Source organism: Homalodisca vitripennis, chromosome X (genome assembly GCF_021130785.1).
Source record: "Homalodisca vitripennis isolate AUS2020 chromosome X, UT_GWSS_2.1, whole genome shotgun sequence".
In the NCBI taxonomy this organism is placed as follows: domain Eukaryota; kingdom Metazoa; phylum Arthropoda; class Insecta; order Hemiptera; family Cicadellidae; genus Homalodisca; species Homalodisca vitripennis.
This window is the reverse complement of record NC_060215.1, coordinates 30,295,707-30,321,500: the sequence shown is the minus strand read 5'-3', so window position 1 is coordinate 30,321,500 and position 25,794 is coordinate 30,295,707. Positions and strand designations below refer to the sequence as shown.

The window sequence follows — 25,794 nt, the reverse complement described above, 5'->3', positions numbered from 1 at the left end:
AGACAACTGTCACTATTTGAAGTTCATACTAAAAATTTGTTGTCAGAACTAATTCCGTATTAAATTCGCCTTAACAGTGTATCCCTAATTTTTTGTCTGCTGCTATATAATAAGTGCATTAATTAGGTCTTTAAACTTTTCACTTTATTCCATCTATAAAGAATGTTAAGGTGGTGTAATTCGTGCTGGGTGAGTTAGTTTTATTACTTTGTAAAATCGTTTAAGTACAGCTCTATTAGGTAACTTCTCTATAGACAGGAACAATAGAACAAATTTTCATCATTCCACAAGAAATTTTAAAGTTTGAAAGCATAACTTAGAGGTAATGTATAATCCGGACCAAATAAAAACCGTTGAAGGTAAGGATATGAACTTTTTACAGTATGCACATTACAGAACCCTAGAATGAGTGACGTGCTTACTGTGTGTATAAATCTCAAGTTCGCTAAGCAAGTGTTATTAAAGAAACATGTAATTGCCTTAATTATATGTAATTACCAAATATAATTTCCTTGAGTCTTAACTTAATAAAAACTCCCTGAAGTTATAACTTAAGTATGTACTGTAACAAATGCACATTTTTATATTTAGCTGTTATTATTTGGAGCTTATTACACAAAAGCATACATTACATATTATATATACATATCTTACTTTAAATACTCTAATTCTCTTGGAGTGACAATTTTTTATATTTTTTGCTTCAGGAAAGTTGTCTTAAATGTCGAATAGTAAATAAAAAATATTTTCTAAACCAAAACCCTGTATGCTCAGATCTCAGATGTTCTGAAAGTTTTTCTTTGTTACAGCGTGACCGGCGGAGAACTGTTTTGACCGAATAGTTGAAAAGGGCTCCTACACTGAAAAGGACGCGTCTGACTTGATTAGACAAGTTTTAGAAGCAGTAGATTACATGCATGAGCAGGGAGTCGTCCACAGAGATTTAAAGGTTCGTATGTTTTTGGAATTACAATATCTCTAGTTGTCCACAGTGACTTAAAGGTTTGTATGTTTTTGGAATTACAATATCTCTAGTTGTCCACAGTGACTTAAAGGTTTGTATGTTTTTGGAATTACAATATCTCTAGTTGTCCACAGTGACTTAAAGGTTTGTATGTTTTTGGAATTACAATATCTCTATTTGTCCACAGTGACTTAAAGGTTTGTATGTTTTTGGAATTACAATATCTCTAGTTGTCCACAGAGATTTAAAGGTTTGTATGTTTTTGGAATTACAATATCTCTAGTTGTCCACAGAGATTTAAAGGTTTGTATGTTTTTGGAATTACAATATCTCTAGTTGTCCACAGTGACTTAAAGGTTTGTATGTTTTTTGGAATTACAGTATCTCTATTTGTCCACAGTGCCTTAAAGGTTTGTATATTTTGGAATTACAGTATCTAAAGTTGTCCACAGAGATTTAAAGGTTCGTATGTCCTTGAAAGTGCAATATCTCTAATGAAATGAAATTAAATGAAAAATGTCTTTATTAGAGGCGAAGTTAGGACTATTAAGTTCTCTCTACCACATAACCTCGTAAAAAATTAAACTAACATACAATAATAATGTTAATAATGTGTAATAATAATGTTTCTGCGTGAATGTTGAGTTTACTTCCATTTCACCTTCCTCTTATTGCAGCGTGCGTCTGGAATGTCACAGACTAGACTCCTGGAATCTGGAGTCATGTTCGTCTGAAGAGGTCCAAAAAATGTCGCCGACCACATACGTACATACTACATATCTACATTACTTGTCGAAATACGTTTCTATTTAGGAATTGAACTTTCGATTTCTTATAATGAATTAGTTACAAGTAAACTGTTGGTCCATTTTTATTCGTTAAATGTAAAACAATACTCGCAAGCGTAGAGCCATTAACATTGTATAAGTACACGACTTTAAATTTCTCCTAAAAAGAAATTCTATCTACAGCGGCGCTGGTTCTGGTGTGAGGGCGATGGTTATAGAACAACAATATTGATCTGTGGCAAAAAGCTCACCCTACTTGTCGCTGAGCTGTGTACAGGGTGTGAACAGGTGAATGGTGAATGCCGAGTGTCGAATAAACTCAGTTAAAATCACGCTTCTAACGTTGGCATTCCTCAAGTTCCGTTCCAGTGTTCTTAAAGTGTTGAATTTTAAAACGCTGGCATGTAAAATGTAAACATGAAATACGAGTTTTAAATATTGTTGAGTCACAATTAACTTTTTTAATTGGCTACCAAAAGCATTAAATAGTCATAACACACAATATATGAGCAGTCAATGTTATTGCTGTAATTAAAAAACTGTTATTGGCTTTCTCCGACAGTGGGAGCTTACCATTGGTGTATTGATAACCATTGAGTCTACTTTCCTGTAGACAGGAAACATTTTAGAGGAGAAATTTGGACATTTCAAGTAGTTTTCAACAGTAATGTAACCTGTCCGACTGTCCGAGAACCCGTCTTTTATTGTACAATATGTACTTTATATGACAGTATGTAGTACAAAGATTACAAAGTATGTACTTTCTATGACAGTATTTAGTACGAAAACTACACAGTATGTACTTTATATGACAGTATGTAGTACGAAACTTACACAGTATTTACTTTATATGATAGGATGTAGTACGAAACTTACACAGTATGTACTTTATATGACAGTATGTAGTACGAAAGATTACACAGTATGTACTTTATATGACAGTATGTAGTACGAAACTTACACAGTATGTACTTTATATGACAGTATGTAGTACGAAACTTACACAGTATGTACTTTATATGACAGTATGTAGTACGAAACTTACACAGTATGTACTTTATATGACAGTATATAGTACGAAAATTACACAGTATGTACTTTATATGACAGTATGTAGTACGAAACTTACACAGTATGTACTTTATATGACAGTATGTAGTACGAAAAATAAACAGTATTTACTTTATATGACAGTATGTACTACGGATATTACATGATTTTTTAATAAATTATGATTTACGAAAATAATTCTTTTATTGAGTACGGTTTAGGAAAATGAAATTTTAGAAACATAAAATATTACTGTACGGAATTAAATTGGTTATGTATGGAAAACATTGCACATCACATAATTCAGTTCAAATAATTCTCAGTTGGGTTTCATATACTTTACATATACATGCTCTATATGCACCGGACTGACGGCTCTATTATTATTTTAAAAGCATGCAATTCCTTTCTGAATCATAGGAACATTTGTGTATTTTACCTTCAGGGAAAGTATCTAAAAGAAACGTGACAAAAAGCTTTTAAAATAACTTAATCCAATACCAATTGTACAACTTTAAAGCGTCTGGTAGCAAAAGACTTCCATGTGCAAGGCTATCTAAAACGTGTTTTATTTTAGACATCGCCCGCACATTAAAATGAACACCTGTGAATTCTAAGCATAGGGTGTGAAAATCCAAAGTTCTTTCAGGAGTAATTGTACATCCCACAGGACGTAAAGGCACTCAGTAAATGCTCCGTGAATCGTGATTGGGGCGAAGTGGAACTGAGGGCTTAGGTAGCCTACACAAGGACCGGAAGTGTAATCCTTTCCCTGTCACCTACACAGGAAGTCCTCTCCCCCTTCCACCTTTCATACATCACCTCATCCCATCTCTGTGTCTACGTTGTCGTTTACACACTCGTGTAGAAAACAGAGAATGACTCCTCCAGAGATGTGAGCCACTAATGCCTAGACTTTACCCAGTTCTCACTCCAACAACATGCACTTTTCTTCACAGACCAATTGCATTGTTTATTTTCTATTAGTTGCACACGTTGAAAGCGACCCTGTACGAAAATTTGGGTAAATGTCCTCTCTATAAAAAAATCGTTTAACTTCGTGAACTCAAGTCACACACTTGGCTCAGAAGTTTCGTATACTTTCAGTTCTTTGTGTGCGTTTCTTTTTCTCTTGATTCGTGACTTGAACTGTTAAAGTTGCATTTTTAAAGTTTTCATGTCTACATTTCTCATGTTTATGTCTAAGTAACACCTAGCTTAGTGCTACTTTCATATCAAACTCTACTAAAACAGATAAAAAAGTTTTTTTAAGGAACATGAAAGTAGAATAAATACGAACCGTATAGTTTAATATAGTACCTAGTTTCTTCGAATATATGAAAAATATTGATTGTTTAAAAACGTAAATTAAATCTAAGACTTACTGCAACAGACATTCAGTTTCTCTTGTTCTCTTTGTCTGATCCTGATGACAATAATGGGAAACAAAAATATTTCTCTTGGGGGCCTATTTTTCTGTTTCTTGAAATTGTTTGCTGTATGAGATAATGAGATTTATTCCGAAAAAATATAGACTTTACAAACAAGATTATTAAGGAATATAATCTAACCACATTAACAAGTTTCGTGGTTAGATAAAACTAAACAATAGACAAGGAAAGGTCTGATAACAGTCCGGTTTTCTCTGAAAAGGACTTGATGTGCAGATCACTGCGGTATATTGAAAGTTTCTCACTATATTTAACTAAAATTAACCTTAAAATAAAAATAAATTAACGTTGATAAGAGCACAACTTAATCAATTTAAACTCTAGTCAATCTTATTTTTACATACAATGTTTAAATATACATAAAAGGCTAATATATTGAAGACTTTAAATCATCTATTTTAAAAATACAATTTATATAATTACAATATTATCTTGACATTTTAGACTAATGGAAATAATATTAAGATTCTACAAAATGTTTTGTTATATTGGTTACTAATTGAAAAGAGAAATACAATAAAATAAAATAATTGTCTATAAAGGGGACGAATTTTATTTTGCAGATGAGAAAAAGAAAGAATTCAGTTAAGAATATTTTAGACTAATCTGTTGTGTATGATATCCATCTGTTCAGTTTGACTAAGTAACCAATTAGTTATAGCATTACAAAAAGAATTTAAGGTTTTAATTTTTTTTATTTTATTTGGAATTCGATTGAACAAATATGGACCCATGTAGGAAAACTAACGCCTGAAAGCTAGTTTATTAACTTTGGGTTTTTGGGTAAGACCTCTTTGCAAACTTCTTGTGACGTATTGTTTTTCTTGTTCAATATTATTTCTATTTCCACTTCTTATAAAAAATAATCTTAATACTTTATAAATAAAAATATATTGTATGGGAAAAGTTTGTAATTGTTGGTAAAGAAGGTAAGAAGAATCTCGCCTTTTTTTCCTTAAGATTAAACGTATAAAAGTGTTTTGCGTTACTCTAATATCGTATTGTCGGTTCTTGTCAAGTCTGAAGTCAAAGTATCAAAATGACCGCCATCTTCATGCTAGTGAAAGCAGCAGTATTGTTCTTACCACTAAATAAATCTATTTGATTTACTAGGAAAGTAACAATGTATAGTAACTTAAATTATTCGAGTAGGCTACTTTAGGCTAAACTGTGTACCTGTTACATTTGAAAAGCAACCGTTGCAACGCAACAGATACACAGTCTACACAGTCGGGAAAAAACATACTTAGACTCACATGTGTATAACGTTGTATAGCCTACACCCGTATAATTCTTGATTATACAGCGACTGCGTAATGAATGGGTTATTTTGCAACGCAACAGATACACAGTCGGGAAAAACATACTTAGACTCACACGTGTAAAACGTTGTATAGCCTACACCCGTATACTTCTTGATTATACAGCGACTGCGTAATGAATGGGTTATTTTGCAACGCAACAGATACACAGTCGGGAAAAAACATACTTAGACTCACACGTGTATAACGTTGTATAGCCTACACCCGTATAATTCTTGATTATACAGCGACTGCGTAATGAATGGGTTATTTTGCAACGCAACAGATACACAGTCTACACAGTCGGGAAAAAACATACTTAGACTCACACGTGTATAACGTCGTATAGCCTACACCCGTATACTTCTTGATTATACAGCGACTGCGTAATGAATGGGTTATTTTCCTAGATTTCTTTCGTATTAGGAACAATTTTCAAAATTTTGCAAGAGATTTTCAAATCACCTTGTAAAACAGTTATATTATTTTTGTAAGCACTAGGCAACAGTTTTAAACCTGGGTTAAAATCTTATTTCTTTCTAAATAACAAATATTTTTCAGGTTTGGAAACATTTGGAATATGACATATTAAGTACTTGTACAATATTTCGAAGTGCTGCAAGAAATTGAACAGTAGAACATTTATTTTAAACTTAAGCACGGAAATTAAAATCGAGTTTAAGGCCTTCTTAGTCGAATGTATCACGGGTAAAACTCTCAAGACTCGCTGGAGATTCTCTGAGTTCCAGAATTTGGGTTTTAAATGAGATCCAGAAACCTATAATCTCATATTTCCAATCAGGTGGTAGGGGTGAGAAAAGTTTGAATCAAAATCTCGAGAAATGGTGAATTGGGTTCGATTGAATAAATTCAATTGTATCCTTCCCGCCATTTACGCAGTAAAGCCTGTGCTGGTTCGTCGCTGCAATGTTGTAATAACATAAAATAACTGGCATACTAATTTCACTATGCTTATACGAATTAATGCGCTATCTGAAAATATGTCCGAATCCAGCTGTAATAACAATTGTACAATTTAAACCAAACTTATTATTACGATAGAGTTAGTGTAATTCATGTTTTCAGTTTATTTTATATTTTATATTGAGGGTTCTGGCGAATACAAACCCTCAGTCGAAATAGGACATCGATAGGGTTAAAATATTAAGCGAAAGTTTTTCCCTCGGATCATATTATTTATTTGAAGTTTATTTTTGACGATGGAAGGATTGTGAAGGAAACAGGATTTTCCTGACATTTGCCATCGTGCAATGAAACAAACAATTGCAGTAACAATACGTTTCGAGATCTGCAATATGATCTCTTCTTCATAGGTGGTTGATTGACGAATGCAGACGTATTTTGACCTGTTGTCTGTAGTTTAGTTTAATGATTAGTGTTGCGTTTATTTTTTTATTAAGTGCATATTTTAAAGTTAGTGAAGTTGACACACAACGTGGTGGTTGTGATTCCTGACTTACGCGTGTCACAACGCTTTAATATGATTTGTTTATTTTAGCCTAGTTTGTAATTATATGTTAGGTTAGCTATTTACCTGAAGAAGAGATCAGATTGCAGATCTCGAAACGTAGTGTTGCTGATTTTTTGTTTCACTGAACGATAGCAAATGTCCTGTTCTTTCACATATTATTTAGCTTATATACTTAAATCCAACCGCCGAACACGTAAATAAAATACAAACCAGGGGTACCAACCTTACGAAGACCGAGTATTTGTTGTTATAGTTTGTTTTTGACCTACATTGTATTTATGGGTTACGTTAATTACCCACCCGAGGAAGAGGTTAGATCGCAGATCTCGAAACGTAGTGTTAATGATTTCATGAATCACTGAACGATGGCAAATTTCCGGAAAATCCAGTTTTCTTCACAAATACTGGCGGTTTTAAATCTCTTTAACCCGTATACTGCTGTCATATAACTTATTATTTACGTTCCTGGTGATAGCACTTAAGCTTGTCACCTTAAAAAGACATGATCTGAGAAACTATTTTTATTTGGCATTCCTAACCTGTTCTATAACCTCCCATATCTATCGCCACCAAAATTACCTATGCCGATTCAATTTCTACCTAAGGGGGGATTCCTCTATCGTTTCGGAACATTTAGGTTTTGTGTTAATGTACGCTAATCGACTTGCGGCTCCTAGAATATATTGTAACACTACACTCGTCTGAACTCCATGCAAAATTTAATGTTCACAGTCAGCTGCGGTATTAACAAGCACTTCTGGCATATCCTTACACATCGAGACTTTTGACAATGAATTCGAAAACGATACAATCTTAGTAAAAATGAGAAGGTTACGATTATCGTCTAGTGCCTGATTTGACCTCATACGTTTTCAAATATGAAGTAGGTAATACAAAGTAACACCAGTTTCGTCAGCCAGAAAACAAGGATGGATCCAAATCTGTTTGTGAAAGGTGTTTGTTTGTTGACAGACTTCACCTTGAACCTTCTCCCAAACCCTCCAGCCAAGCTTAACCGTCTGTCACTTGATTTCCTGTGTGTTAACTTACACACGATTGAAATGTATTCTCACCCATTTCAAACTTATGATGCAAACAATTCCATCGAAATTCGTTAAACGACAATGAACTTTAAGGTTCTGAAACAGTTAAGACAAACATTTAAACTAAAAGTTGAGAATCCGAAAACCCATCCTGAAAATGATTTCGGTACATTTCCATTGCAGAATAATACTCCCTGCGATGAACACATCCTGGGATTGATATACCGACACAAGGTTATAGCGGAATAGTAACCCCGCGATAAACCAACATCTGCCATCTATACCAATACAAACCCATATTGAAATAATACCACTAGAGACGGTAAACTCATCCTGTCATGGATACCTACACAAGGTTATAGCGGAATAATACCACAGCGATGAACACATCGTGGGAATGATACCGACACAAGGTTATAGCGGAATAGTAACCCCGCGATAAACCAACATCTGCCATCTATACCGATACAAACCATTATTGAAATTAGATACCACTAGAGACGGTAAACTCATCTTGGTCATTGATACCCAACCCCAATTATAGCGGAATACCCAAAACATCGTGGGTGATAGTTATAGCGGAATAGACGCGATTGTAAACAAACTCTGTTCATCTATACTTACCATCCCAGCGATGAACACATCGTGGGTGAATGGATACCGACACAAGGTTATAGCGGAATAGTAAACCCCCGGCGATTGAACCTCCCTCTGTCCTCTATACCGATACCCATCCCATATTGAAATAGTACCCCGCGACAGTGACAACCTGTAAACGCATCTTTGTCATTGATACCCTTACACAAGGTTATTACGCGGAATATTACCACAGCGTATGAACCTCATCGTGTGGCATGATACCGACACAAGGTTATAGCGGAATATAATTATACCACAGCGATGATACACATCGTGGGATGAATGGATACCGACACAAGGTTATAGCGGATAGTAACCCCGCGATGAAAACAACCTGTGTCAGTCTATACGATATACCATCCATATATTGAAATAGTACCACCAGAGACGGTAAACTCATCTTGTCATTGATACCCACACAAGGTTATAGCGGAATAATACCACAGCGTTGAACACATCGTGGGAATGATAACCGGACAACAAGGTTATATGCGGAATAGTAACCCCGCGATGAAACAAACCTCTGTCATCTATACCGATTACCATCCCATATTGAAATAGTACCACCAGAGGACGGTAAACTCATCTTGTCATTGATACCCACACAAGGTTATAGCGGAATAATAATACCACAGCGATGAACACATCGTGGGAATGATACCGACACAAGGTTATAGCGGAATAGTAACCCCGCGATGATGAAACAACCTCTGTCATCTATACCGATACCATCCCATATTGAAATTGTACCACCAGAGACGGTAAAATATTCTTCCCCTGTCATTGATACCCACACAAGGTTATAGCGGAAATAATACCACAGCGATGAACACATCGTGGGATATGATACCCGACACAAGGTTATAGCGGAATAGTAACCCCCGCGATGTGAAACAACCTCTGTCATCTTATTACCGATACCATCCCATATTGAAATTAATACCACTAGAGACGGTAACACTCAACCTGTCATTGATCACCCACACAAGGTTATAGCGGAATAATACCACAGCGATGAACCTCACATCGTGGGAATTATACCGACACAAGGTTATAGCGGAATAGTAACCCCCGCGATGAAACAAACCTCTGTCATCTATACCGATAAACCATCCCATATTGAAATAAATTTCCACACTAGAGACGGTAAACTCAAACCTGTCCATTGATACCCACACAAGGGTTAGTAGCGGAATAATACCACAGCGATGAAAAACACATCGAGGGAATGATACCGACCACAAGGTGTATAGCGGAAATAGTAACCCCGCGATGAAACAACCTCTGTCATCTATACCGGATACCATACCATAGATTTGAAATAGTACCACTAGAGACGGTAAAACTCCAACCTGTCATTGATACCCACACAAGGTATGGATAGCGGAATAATACCACAGCGATGAAACACTATCGTGGGTAATGATACCGACACAAGGTTATAGCGGAATAGTAACCCCGCGATGAAACAACATCTCTGTCATCTATACCGATACTAATCCCATATTGAAATAGTACCACCTGAGACGGTTAAAAACTCAACCTGTCTTGTCATTGATACCCACACAAGGTTATAGCGGAATAATACCACAGCGATGAACACATCGTGGGAATGAATACCGACACAAGGTTACTAGCGGAATAGTAAACCCCGCGATAAACCAACATCTGCCATCTATACCGATACAAACCCATATTGAAATAGTACCACCAGAGACGGTTTAAAACTCACCTTGTCATTGATACCCACAACAAGGATATAGCGGAATAATACCACAGCGATGAACACATCGTGGGAATGATACCGACACAAGGTTATAGCGGAATAGTAACCCCGCGATGAAACAACCACTGTCATCTATACCGATACAAAACCCATATTGAATTAGTACCACCAGAGACCGGTATAAACTCAACCTGTCATTGATACCCACACAAGGTCATAGCGGAATAATACCACAGCGATGAACACAATCGTGGGGAATGATACCGACACAAGGTTATAGCGGAATAGTGAACCCCGCGATGAAACAAACCTCTGTCATCTATACCGATACCATCCCATATTGAAATAGTAACCACTAGAGACGGTAAACTCATCTTGTCATTGATACCCACACAAGGTTATAGCGGAATAATACCACAGCGCTTGAAACACCATCGTGGGAATGATACCGACCACAAGGTTTTATAGCGGAATAGTAACCACCCTCGAATGAAACCAAACCTCTGTCATCTATACCGAGTACAATCCCATATTGAAATAGTACCACTAGAGACGGTAAACTCAATCCTGTCATTGATACGCGCACACAAGGTTATAGCGGAATAATACCACAGCGATGAACACCATCGTGGGAATGATACCGACACAACGGTTATAGCGGAATAGTAACCCCCGCGATGAAACAAACCTCTGTCATCTATACCGATTACAAACCCATATTGAAATAGTACCACCAGAGACGGTAAACTCATCTTGTCATTGATACCCAACACAAGGTTATAGCGGAATAATACCACAGCGATGAACACATCGTGGCGGAATGATACCGACACAAGGTTATAGCGGAATAGTAACCCCCGTGATGAAACAACCTCTGTCATCTATACCGATACCATCCCATATTGAAATAGTACCACCAGAGACGGTAAACTCATCTTGTTCATTGATACCCACACAAGGTTATAAGCGGGATAATAATTCCACAGCGATGAACACATCGTGGAATGATACCGACACAAGGTTTTTATAGCGGAATAGTAACCCGCGATGAAACAACCTTCTGTCATTATATACCGATACCACAAACCCATATTGAAATATGTACCACCAGAGAAGAGACTGGTAAACTCATCTTGTCATCTGATACCCACACAAGGTTATAAGCGGAATAATACCACAGCGATGAACACATCGTGGGTAATGATACCGACACAAGGTTATAGCGGAATAGTAACCCGCGATAAACCACAACATCTGCCATATATACCCGATACAAACCCATATTGAAATAGTTACCACCAGAGATGGTAAACTCATCTTGTCATTGGATACCCCACACAAGGTTTATAGCGGGAATAATAAAACAGCGATGAACACATCGTGGGTATGATACCGGACACAAAAGGTGTTATAGCGGAATAGTAACCCACGCGATAAACCAACATCTGCCATCATATACCGATACAAACCCATATTGTTGAAATAGTACCATAGAGACGGTAAACTCATCTTGTCATTGATACCCACACAAGGTTATAGCGGAATAATACCACAGCGATGAAACACATCGTGGGAATGATACCGGGACACAAGGTTATAGCGGAAATAGTAAACCCCGCGAAACAACTCAACATCTGCCATCTATACCGATACAAACCCATATTGAAATAGTACCTACTAGAGACGGTTTTAAACTCATCTTGTCATTGATACCCACACAAGGTTTTTATATAGCGGAATAATACCACAGCGATGAACACATCGTGGGAATGATACCGACACAAGGTTATAGCGGAATAGTAACCCCGTGATGAAACAACCCCCTCTGTCATCTATACCGATACCATCCCATATTGAAAATAGTACCACCAGATACGGTAAACTCATCTTGTCATTGATACCCACACAAGGTTATAGCGGAATAATACCACAGCGATGAACACATCGTGGGAATGATACCGACACAAGGTTATAGCGGAATAGTAACCACCGAGAGGAAAACAACCACTCTGGTCATCCATACCGATACATCCCATATTGAAATAGTACCACCAGAGACGGTAAACTCATCTTGTCATTGATACCCACACAAGGTTATAGCGGAATTAATACCACAGCGATTGAACACATCGTGGGAAAAATGATACCGACACAAGGTTATAGCGGAATAGTAACCCCGCGATAAACCAACCATCTGCCATCTATACCGATACAAACCCATATTGAAATAGTACCACTAGAGACGGTAAACTCATCTTGTCATCTGATACCCCACACAAGGTTATAGCCTCGGAAATAATACCACAGCGATGAACACATCGTGGGAATGATACCCGACACCAAAGGTTATAGGCGGAATAGTAACCCCGCGATAAAACCAAACATCTGCCATATATACCGATACAAACCCATATTGAAATAGTACCACTAGATACGGTAAACTCATCTTGTCATTGATACCCACACAAGGTTTATAGCGGAAATAATACACAGCGATGAACATACATCGTGGGAATGATACCGACACAAGGTTATAGCGGAAAATAGTAACCCCGCGATGATAACAAACCTCTGCCATCTATACCCCCTATCCTATACCCCCCGATACCATCCATATTGAAATAGTACCACCAGATACGGTAAACTCATCTTGTCATTGATACCCTACACAAGGTTATAGCGGAATAATACCACAGCGATGAACACATCGTGGGAATGATACCGACACAAGGTTATAGCGGAATAGTAACCCCGCGATAAAACCAACATCTGCCATCTATACCGATACCCATCGCCATATTGAAAATAGTACCACCAGAGGACGGTAAACTCATCTTGTCATTGATACCCCACCAATCAAGGTTATAGCGGAATAATACCACCAGCGCGATGAACACAATCGTGGGAATGATACCGACACAAGGTTATAGCGGAATAGTAACCCCGCGATAATACCCAACATCTGCCATCTATACCGATACAAACCCATATTGAATATAGTACCACAGAGACGGTAAACTCATCTTGTCATTTGATACCCACACAAGGTCATAGCGGAAATAATACCACAGCGCATGAACACATTCGTGGGAATGATACCGACACAAGGTTATAGCGGAATAGTAACCCCGCGATAAACGCAACATCTGTCATCTATACCGATACAAACCCATATTGAAATAGTACCACCAGAGACGGTAAACTCATCCTGTCATTGATACCCACACAAGGTCATAGCGGAAATAATACCACAGCGATGAACACATCGTGGGAATGATACCGACACAAGGTTATAGCGGAATAGTATATACCGATACAGCGATGAACCACATCACATCGTGGGAATGATACCGACACAAGGTTATAGCGGAATAATACCACAGCGATGAACACATCGTGGGAATGATACCGACACAAGGTTATAGCGGAATAGTAACCCCGCGATGAAACAACCTCTGTCATCTATACCGATACCATCCCATATTGAAATAGTACCACCAGAGACGGTAAACTCAACCTGTCATTGATACCCACACAAGGTCATAGCGGAAATAATACCACAGCGATGAACACATCGTGGGAATGATACCGACACAAGGTTATAGCGGAATAGTAACCCCGCGATGAAACAACCTCTGTCATCTATACCGATACCATCCCATATTGAAATAGTACCACCAGAGACGGTAAACTCAACCTGTCATTGATACCCACACAAGGTCATAGCGAAATAATACCACAGCGATGAACACATCGTGGGAATGATACCGACACAAGGTTATAGCGGAATAGTAACCCCGCGATGAAACCAACCTCTGTCATCTATACCGATACCATCCCATATTGAAATAGTACCACCAGAGACGGTAAACTCATCTTGTCATTGATACCCACACAAGGTCATAGCGGAAATAATACCACAGCGATGAACACATCGTGGGAATGATACCGACACAAGGTTATAGCGGAATAGTAACCCCGCGATGAAACAACCTCTGTCATCTATACCGATACCATCCCATATTGAAATAGTACCACCAGAGACGGTAAACTCATCCTGTCATTGATACCCACACAAGGTCATAGCGGAAATAATACCACAGCGATAAACCCAGCCTCGTACCGATATTGCAATCTAAACCTCTGAATCATCCAACACGTACATCGGTAACCGCAGTAATTTAACGAATTAGGAATCATAAAACCAATCACACAATAAAAATATGTTATTAGAACTTGAATGGACTGCCTACTGATACTGTTTACGTCTTTGATAAGAATGTTGGTTTTGAATTGCGTTGTGGTTTGCGGTCGGGAAACATCAAGATTCATAGAAGAGTATTCAAGATGGAAACTAGTTCTTGATTGTATGTATACTTAGATAGCATTAGATTACAGGTATTTTGCCTACTAGCGAGGTGAAGCTAAAACGTCTTCAGTCATTTAGCATACTTATTTACTAATAATATCTAACTAACCAAATTATTACTAACAATAGGCAACATGTTTTATCAGCTGATTACGATGACCTTTTTTCGTACCATATGTCTCACTTGTGGCTCAATCCAAGATCGAGTAAGTCGTGTGCTCATTGGAAAATTTGCGTGTAAAGGCTAAGGCACTTATTAATTTTCTTAGTCCTACTTTCTATATATAATCAATAGTCAATGATAATTCACCATGGAAAGGTTAGGTCCTACCCTTGCGCTGGGTGAATGTTCGGCATATATATTACCCAGGGGGGTGCCGAGTTGGGCCCACGGTCGTCTCGGGGGGGGAGGGGGGGTTAAGTCTTTCCAAATATAAATAGTACCGTAAAGTAACAGTCAAAACCAGAGCCTCAGTTTTCATTTCATAGTTTGTAATTACTTTACGCTTGCCCAGCGATCGTGAAGAATGCTTTGTTTTTTATTTATAAAGTGTCAAGAATTATTGTAAAACTTGGTATTACTTTTTAAAAATTTGGACACGTAAACTCAAAATTCAATGAAAAATATATTTATGTGGTTACATACGAGTCATAAAGTAACACACTGGTATCTCGTACCAGGAGCTACATTATATTAATGATTTAGCTTGTAACAGAAAAAAATAATATTAAAAAAAATAATACGTTGCATTATATTTTATTCATGGCTTGGACTTAATAAAACAGAGAGCTGGCTTATTAAAAATTATACAGTGCATAGGATAAACGTAACGGTAAGTTGAAAAAGTGGAAAGCTTTAATAACTTACACTGATGTTTTAACACGTATCTAAATTGAATTATATTTAATTACCGTCATTGAATGAACTAGCATTTTTAATGTGCTTTATATAATCGTTAATTACCATCATATTCACTTTCTTTATGTAGCAATTCACTATGTTGTTCCAATTAAGCAATTAATCTGATATGAAGCAAGGCTATTGACAATGTTCTGTATGATAGCACAAGGACGGGTTATGTTTTGATTCGCTGTTATTTCATTGAATTACTTTATCCTACATTTTCTTGATTATTCATGCTCTTTACTATTGTAGTGATTACTTTAGTTAAGGTTATTTCTTATCAGGTTAAAAGACGATTTAATGTGAAACACAGGAATAGTTAAATGTACATGTAAGTATTTTAGTAGTTCTGCCCTGAAATATAATCAGTGTACCTGTTAATATTCTCAAGTTGCTTGATATTAAGGAAAAGAAAGCCCTACAGAGTGGCCAGAGAGCCCTGACTCTACGAGAGTCTCAGATATCCGCCGTGAAATGTTCCTCTTTAAAAAACAAAACATTGTCTAGTTTAATAGAAATGCTCAAAATTAAAAAAAAACAATGGCGTAGCTTGGAAGCGTGTGTTTTAGTTTTATACTTTGATGATGATCTATAGTCATACCAATTTTCTGATGCCTACGAGATCTTCATGCGCTAGAAGACTCATGCGCCCAAGACTTCGCCGAGCAATCACAGCACGAGCCTGGTCTGTGTCCTTTAAACCTTACTGTTCTTAAAATGCGAGTGTAGAAATAATAAACTATTACAATTATAATTGTGTTGTGTGTTTTTGTGAAATGGATGTCTTGTGTTGCAGCCAGAAAACCTTCTCTACTACAGTCCAGATGAAGATAGTAAAATAATGATAAGTGACTTTGGTCTTTCCAAGATGGAAGACTCGGGAATCATGGCTACAGCTTGTGGGACTCCTGGCTATGTAGGTAAGGTACAAGGTCGTCGTTGATCTGACTTCCTTCACACCAAGATACACTTTCTGTCAGGATCTTGTTTTATTTGGAGAATTAAGACACCTTTGTGTAAATAAAAGTTATAAAATCAGAAAATGTTTATGTTAACTGTCTCACTGACGGTCCTATTTCAAATATAACTCATTAGAATGGATCTACACGTTTCATAAATTTGTATCTCTCAAAAATAAATTTGAGTAACTCACCATATTGTCAAACGAAGCCAATATAATAATAAAATGTATATAGGGTTGACTACTAAGCGAGAGAGTAAATTTTTATCAATATTTAATGAAATATATGTACAATATACATTACGCACATCTATCCTCAAACAGGTAAAAACATTTTATTTTTATATTTTACTTTAGTTAGTCAATCAATATGCACTGTATAAATAGTAGTTGTGCTTGAACATTGAGCTTGTTTAAATAAAACACGATGATACATTAAAGCTATAAAACAAATAACAGTATTTACTCAGTAATTGCGTTCTTGCTTTGTTTATTTGCTATAGCAAAAATCTCGTCATGTTTGAATTAATTTTAATGTTTGTTTTATTGTAATGAAGCTCCGAACGACTAGTAATTAAGTTAGAATAAAAGTTAAATCGAAATGAGTTTGTAACTTTGACCCTTTCATCTGTTTTAATCCAGTGTAATCCATTAATCTGTAACAGTGTGCTAGGATGCAACAGAAAAGTACACATCGCTCAGTACATTGTAAGCAAGACCCCAGAGCTAAAATAACTGAAGAGTCTGGCGTGAGTACTCTTGTTCCTTGCCAACCACACCCCTTTGTAATTAAAACTCCGACTTCTTGAGACTCATGAGGTCGTGAGAACAGAGAGCAACATGTGTATCTTGTCAGCCATGTGTACCTCAGATACACAAAATGTAAGAATATCAGGTTGTGTTTATCATTCGGTCCCTTGTTATTTGGCTACAATAAATCAAACTTTTTATGGACTAATAATTGGTACCATACACAAGCTGCTAAATATGTCCGGTACGATGTAATGGATTTTATAGGCATTCGATTTTTAAAATTAATGTAGATTGTCACCAAAAAAACACTTTCATCAATATCTCTTCGCCAGTTCAGGTATTCTCATGAGAAGCCATTAGAAAGATTTAACTGGAGGTGTATGAAGACTAAAGCATTAAAAAGAACACAACAAGCACAGACCAAATACAGAAATAGATTAGAGATTGGCTACCGATAAGTGAATCCAGGTCAGAACGGTTTCACCAATGAGGAGTGGGGGGAAATGCACGAGTCATCCACCACCACTACTGAGCGTCACTGTTTCACTAATTTCACTACTGTAAATTATTACTACTAATATACTAATATTGTGTACACTTCAACAATGGCAGTTCATTTAATAAAAAATAATGAAGAATTAGTTAAAACTTTTAACGCAGTTTGATTTATTTTTAATTTTTTCTGTGACAATTTGTAAAATGCACACAATTATTTATTTACATTCTACCCATGTGAATCATGTAAAGACAAAACATTAATACTATATTATCATTTCTCCTTCAACAGGTTTATCCTGCTGATATTTTATTTAAGTGATTCATTTAGTTACCAAATGATCTTAGATTTTATATTCACTACTTCAATTGACTCACCTTATTGTGATAAATGTAAGTATGAAAGTAAACCACTGCAGAAAACTAAATGGACTAGTTGGATAACAGTTCAGTACTGAGTAGATCCCTTCGCTGCATGATCAGGCGGCCGACTCACGCATGAATGGAGACGACTTACTTCCGACCTCATTTGTACGAAGTTTATAAAAAATACAAAGAAAAACATTGTCCATTCAGCTCATTTCCACGAATTTTCTCATTGACAAAAATCACAAGATCAATTGAAACAAAACTATCTCACAGAAGGACCTTTTTGTGTTTTGTAGTTAAGAAAAGTGCTGTTACTAAATTTGATGATTTATCCTAATAAACATTAACGAAAATTTTTTGAAAATGCCTGTCAACATACTTCGGTACACGAGTCCAACACTTAAGATTTTTTTGACAACTGTAACTATACTTTACGACAGTGTTAATTAACCTCAGCAAATTAAAACTGAGCGCTAGTTCTGGACTTTGGTTCAATGTTTCACCGATGAGGGGGATTGATTTGGCTTCTGTAACGGCCCGAAAATGCCTTGTCCATTTCCTTCTTAGTGCCGTGGTCAAGAGTTAAGGGATAGTGAAAATAACGTAATTTGAACAACCAAATTAAAGCTTTAGTTATTTAAAGTTAATACTGGATACACATTCACTGCGGCAGACTGGAAACCCTGCACTCCAAGCTATAGCATCGGAGCTGTGTGCAGGTTTCCTGCATTTCTGCCTTGGTTCCATCAATACGTCAATCATTGGCAAGCATTATTCATGGAACATTGTACTGTGGCATCAGTCTGTACCCCCACTATAATCTTACTTTTGTGTGCCATCAGTTTCGAACCTCTCAGTCAGTAATAAATATGTTATATGTGTATAAATAAACATTTTTTTAGTTTACTACATACAACTAGTTATAGGTGGACGTGAAGCCATCAATTTATTCATTTTGAACTTTTCCCCACAGCGTCTGACGAAAAAGCAGTTTAGGATAATAGTTTATGTTATATGTATATATATATTACAGGTGCTGAGGCAGGTATATCTGCTTATAATTATAACGTCATAAAATGTACGTGACAAAAATAATGTACGTTTCTAATAGTTATTTTCCATTGCATTTTTCGTTTCACAGGTCAATACTTAGACTTTTCAGTAAATAATTTCAGCTCCAAACAAAGTTTAATAACATTCTGTCACAGCCATTGTGTTAAATATGTGATGTCATTTTGTTTTATGTGATGTTTAAAAGTGGTAATGAAGCGAGTACAATAATAACTAAATCATAATATTGGCTAACTTGTGATTTGGACAATTATTGGTAAAACTGGTAGTCATTTATAGTTAGCAATGGTAGTAAATCTTGTAATTTTGTCCATGGAGCATAGACAAAATTAATTCAAAAAGTTATTTAGAAATTAAGCTTAAAAATTTTGTAATACAGTATATGTGGTTACTTGTGAGGTGTTTTTTGTTCAATTTAAGTTCAAATAATTTTTTTAATCCATTTTATTCTTATACCTTTTTTCTTTAAATTTGAGATTTTTTTCATCTTTGTCCTAATTTTATTTTTAATAACACTGTAAAAAGTCACACAAGTGGTGAGAATAGTAACGTTTTGTGTTCTATGTCTATGTGAAGTGTTTTCACTGCACAAGTTAAAAAGTTTTAAAATGATAAAGCTAGTTAAACTTTTAAACGCCCTGGATTTTTGAAATTGTGTAGAATTGCACTCTCTAAAATTTAAACTAAATTTCACTGATGTCTAGCAGTGCTTTATTACTTTAACCAAACCTTGAACTATCTCTTTCAGTATGATCTTTTTAAGGTGTTGGTCACAATGTACCAGTATTAATTTTTGTCACGGCCTCTTTATTTTGTCTTCTTCATTCTCAAAAATGAATTTTTTTTTATAAATTCAATGAGTTAACTTTTTAAACTTTTACAAAAGCATGCATAAATGAGAATTGTATTTGAAATTGATAAATTTTAAAAAAATTTTCCTATATTCAAAAAATTGTCTCAATAAAACTTTGTTTCATTAAAAAAAAAATATAAATAGGTTATTGGATTTGAAATACCCTTCAGCAAGTAAAAAATTAAAATTTTAATCATTAATATTGAATTTGAAATTTTTGAATCCGGACACCACTCTGAGTGGTTGGTACGTATACTGTGAGTAGCACACTTGTGCACAGCTTGCCAAGCTCGGTATTTATAACCTTCAGATGTTCTTGAAGTTGAAAATTCATAGTTTACAATTACCTAGCATCTATTTTTTTCATTTGCGGGTTCTCAGAATCTAACAACTAATATTTTTTATTTTCAGTTAAGGGACTTACTTTGACTAATTAATTAATCCAAAGTGAACAATTAAATTAAAACTACTGTATCCTAAATATAACTCTAAACTGAAAACTCTTTAAACTATAATACATTCTGCCCAGTCGCATACATTTCATCACATTGAAGATTAAGCAATAATCGTTCTTCAGTCACTCAATTAAACAAACATCCAGTCCAATTAACAACTTTGATGACTAATCATACATGTCAATCAAATCTACTTTAATTAATATAATATTTTTTCAAATAAAAAAGGGAGAGCAGATAAACGATTTGCTAATTAAGATCTTAATGAAAAACGTAACTAGGAGAGCTGAGAATACTGGTATTTACAATTTTCTTAAAACAAATTTTCAAAATATGTAAAAACTATTAAAACAATGTATTTTATAATGTTCCACAAACTTAAATTCAAATGTTAGTTTATTTGAAGTTTCATGTATTTAATTTATTGATTAGACATTTATCTATCGACATTACAAAGTTTGAATAAAAACCTTGTGTTTTACTTGAATCTTGTGAATCTGACTAATAAGTTCGTTTCATATTTTCCAGCCCCAGAGGTGCTCGCCCAGAAACCGTACGGCAAGGCTGTCGACGTCTGGAGTATAGGTGTAATTTCATATATTCTGCTTTGTGGTTATCCACCTTTTTATGACGAAAACGATGCCAACCTTTTTGCACAAATATTGAAAGGTATAGTGAGGATATTTTTGTAAGTAATTACTAGGTTCAGTCACATAACTCGAAATTAACACGTTCACAACGACGTGTACTTCTTTGTGTACACGCTATCTTTCACAACTATTTTCGTGTACCCAATCTGGTACAAACCAGGCTTTTGTAAAGCATGTTGTGCACCTGACAAGGTACATATTGCTATACATCCTTATTGCGTTTTTATTGTTTACCTTTCCTGGTGATTTGTTAAATTTGATCCCGTCCCTTAATAAATGCCTCAGACTATCATGTACCCTGTCAGTCGCACAATTGATCAATTTATTAGGTAAATTAATTTTTAGGTACCCCTTGGATACACGGGTTTTTCAAGAATAGCAACTCGTCTTAAATTCATACATGTTTCACTTTAGAAACTTAGATTTTGTGTCTCAATGCTATTGAATTGTTAAAAATACAACTATCTGCGAATACTAATGGCTTTTACTTATAGAGTTTTGTATGGAAAAATTTTAAATTGAATATAAATGACAGTACAATAGTTTTAATGGATAGTCATATTTTTAACAACTCATTATCATCGAGACATGAAAATCTAAGTTTGTAAAGTGAAAAATTTGTAATTTTAGATGAGTTCCAATTTATAACACAGTTTTAAAATTTAGCCTAATGATAAAAGTGGAGCCTCAGATGCGCGACTGGCGTCTCTTGTGTGCCTTCTTAAGAACTAACACTAACTGAAAAGTAATTAAATTAAAAAGAAAGTGTTGTTTTCAATGGGATGACATGTAAGGCTTTTATGACCCTTAATTGATAACTAGTCTAACTTGTTATTATTACAATAAACTCTATTCCACAACACTAATGTAAAATATAGCTCATCTTTTTTCTTTTAATAATTATTTAAGTAGTCTACTAATTCACTATTTTTCTGTGATTATTTTTAATTTAGACCTACGTGTGTGAAATGAGCAATGCAATTTTGATCAATTTTACAATTCACTGAGGCAATAGTTGAACAATTTAATTCTTTTTGTTATTCATCTTGTGTTAATTTGTTTTTATAATGTTCAAGTATGTTCAAATATATGTTGTAAAACATACAAAACACATCACTGAAGTAAATCTACTGTATTGTTTTGTAGCTGATGCTGTGAGTGCATATGTGTGTGTGAAAAATGTTGATCATACTAGAAGCAGAGTAACAATGCAAATGTTTATCATTCTAGAACCAGGCTAACACTGCAAATGTTGATCATTCTAGAACCAGACTAACACTGCAAATGTTAATCATTCTAGAACCAGACTAACACTGAAAATGTTGATCATTCTAGAACCAGGCTAACACTGCAAATGTTGAAATGTGTCAATATGGTTACTCCATCATAATTTTAACTAATACAAGTATTACACTTCCGTATCCACTGTATACAGCAACATTTAATTGAGTTATTTCACTAAGCAGAGTCGAAAAAACTACCTTTTTTCGTTCACTATTGTAAAACAAAACTGCACATCAGAGCCATCAGTGATTCTCCTCTTCCCATTGGGTATTGTGTGAAGAGTTGGTATAATATTTCAATATAAGAAAATTTAGTTTAGGTAATAAACAGGTTTAATTTATAGCAAAATTTACTTTATGAATAGGATTAACCAAAAATAAATTTATAACAGTGAGAACATTTATACAAATAAATTTATTTTGTATAAATATTCTTTTTGAACTGAGTAGAAAGTAATGCAATTTGTTTGATCAACCTTCAAATCAATGTGGAAATTAGGTTAAATGTTAAAAATAAACCACTTAAAAAAGTGTATCAAGTGTGATTTGTTTTAATAATTTTTTATACTCTTCTCGCTAAAACACTTTTATGAAAAGACTCTACTCATGACATATTATTTTTAATTGATATCTTCAATTCTTTTCCTGAGTCTAAGTTTTAGAGATTTTATGAAAAAGATTTTATTGATTAGTTTTCCATCTTTATAGCCAATGTTTTGAGTGCCTATTTATTCAATTTTTCTCTTTTACAACTGATCTGAGTAAATTAGTAATATTGTCAATTATTCCACATTGGAGAAGAGTTTTAAAATTCTAACATAATGCAGTTTTATTTGTTTATGTTGAGAGGATATAAAATGTCTCTAATATATTTCAGGATTTTGTGCTGAAAGTTTTTTACTTCAAAATTTGATCTTTTTATAAAATTAATTTTTTCCCTGACATGAAGGGTGTGATTTTTTTTGCTTAGTATGGTGAATTATTGTATTAGTTGTAGAATATTGACATTAATAACCGTTTTTGTCAATAATAATGTTCCAAATTAGCATTTAAAAAATTAAAACAGACTTGTTACAGTATTGAATCTAACTCCTTTTACTCAGTGATAAGGAGATAAATGTGCATGTAAGGTTACGATGTTGTGAAAGTAAGATTACGATGTTGTGAAGGTAATGTTATCATGTTGTCCAGGTGAGTTCGAGTTTGACTCTCCATACTGGGACGACATCAGTGACTCAGCAAAGGATTTCATCCGACAACTTATGTGTGTCGATGTTGACAAAAGATTTACCTGCAGACAAGCCCTTGCTCACCCATGGTAAGCCGGACCTCTGTATCTAGCAATCTAAGTTTTATAATCTTAGGTCCTTCAGCATTTTAAAATCCATAATTCTATCACAACTTTCTTCCAGAATTAATGACAAATTTGTCAACGCAGTTGAAAACGACGTGATAGACATAGCAGGAGCAAAACTCCATCATTGTAGCTATTAAAATTAATCAAATTGAATTGAAAATCATGTTACTACTCGTGAAATAGCTTTAAAAATAGTACATTTCTGTCATACTGCAACTTTTATCGTTTCAATGAGGTAATACTTTTAAAAAGTTTTAACACATTTAAGGCCCTGAATGGTTTCTTGTACACAGAAGGATTTAGTAATTTGATGAAATATTTACATTTAATATTCATAAAAATGATTTCAGGATTTCTGGAAATGCCGCTAGCAACAAGAACATTCATGGAACTGTATCAGAACAGCTCAAGAAAAATTTTGCCAAATCTCGATGGAAGGTGAGATTGAGATTAAGAAAATAAGTTGTTCATTGAGATTTATATAAGTTGTAACTTTAAGGTAACATAAATATTTTGTGTACGGTCTACATTTGCAAGTAATGAAAAGTTATTAGCAATAAAAGACTATAGTCATTTTAATACAGCCCTTATTAACGTAAGGTTAATTTAAACTGAGATCAATAAAATATCAATTCATTCGTACTATTATATAAAACAGTTATGTGATGATACTGTTTTGTACTAAGAAATCGCTAAAGAATCATCACAAAAAACTGAAAAATCTTTCAACTTGTGTAGCTTTCTACTTTTCAGTATGTGTTCAATACATATTACGTTTTCAAAGTTAATACTTACTACAAACAGTCTCCGACTCAAATCAAACTCCCTTTGTTGTTGTATCAAAATATTCCATTTTTATGTCAAGCTCAGTATATTCTAACCTAAAAAACAGTAACTGTTTCAGTAACCAGAATCTCTATATCATTGAGATACAGTAATGTTCTAATCCAAAATGCAGTAACCTGAACTTAAAATGTATTAAGATCCAGTCATAAAAGTTGGCCGTTTAAATATCATATTTATTGAAATCATGGGCACTTATAAAGGGCTCAAGCCTCCCCCCCCCCAAAATTTTGAAAGACAAACAGTAAATTTGCACCCAGTAGTTTGTTTTAAGCTACAGCACATTTATGAGGTCTTAGTCTTAAATCTAACGATTTCCTGGGTAAAAGATTCTTTAACCACTATTCACTGTTTTTGGAGGTTATTTTATACGTTTTAAACAATCCAGAGTGTAGCCCCCTCCTCCCCCTAAACAGTTTTCTAGCTACGCCACTGGTAGAAATTGAAGTCGTGAGAAGCAGGATGTAGCATGAACGGTGGGAATATTGCAATGTATCCTCTAAAATTGTTGAATTCGCACTTTTTCATATTATTGATTGTAAAATGAGCTAAAACATTGTTATCCTTGAAATAAAACCCTTGGGACACCCATATTAGGAGAAACTATAATATATTAAAAGAACCTCTTTAGCTTTAGCTTGGCTTTAATACAACACAATAGATAATATAAAACAGGTGTCAGGATTTTTCACATGGTATTAGTGTTTATAGATGATATAATTTTCAAGAATATTTATTCTCTTTAAACACATTATTGTAACGAGCAAGGTCATAAACAGTTATTCTATTCTTTTATCTCATAGTTTTGTGTAAAATGTAGTCAGAATATAATAAAATATGTTAAATTAAACTACCAAAATTAGTGTAAAAACATTTAGAATAAAATGAGATTTCTTTATGTATGAAGGCCATTATGAATAAAATAGACACATATATTTAAATAAACAAATATATGTAAATAAATAAATACTCTAAAA

General features: G+C 34.8%; 1 protein-coding gene across 1 annotated transcript in view; it reads left to right on the top strand.

Moving 5' to 3' along the window:
- The window catches only part of LOC124368875 (calcium/calmodulin-dependent protein kinase type 1-like), a 385,883-nt gene that overhangs the window by 344,074 nt on the left and 16,015 nt on the right, over positions 1 to 25,794 (top strand). The window contains 6 exon segments of the mRNA XM_046826348.1: positions 810 to 828; positions 830 to 949; positions 16,524 to 16,647; positions 21,213 to 21,353; positions 23,809 to 23,935; positions 24,325 to 24,412. Of these exon segments, the coding sequence (XP_046682304.1) occupies positions 810 to 828; positions 830 to 949; positions 16,524 to 16,647; positions 21,213 to 21,353; positions 23,809 to 23,935; positions 24,325 to 24,412 (619 nt within the window).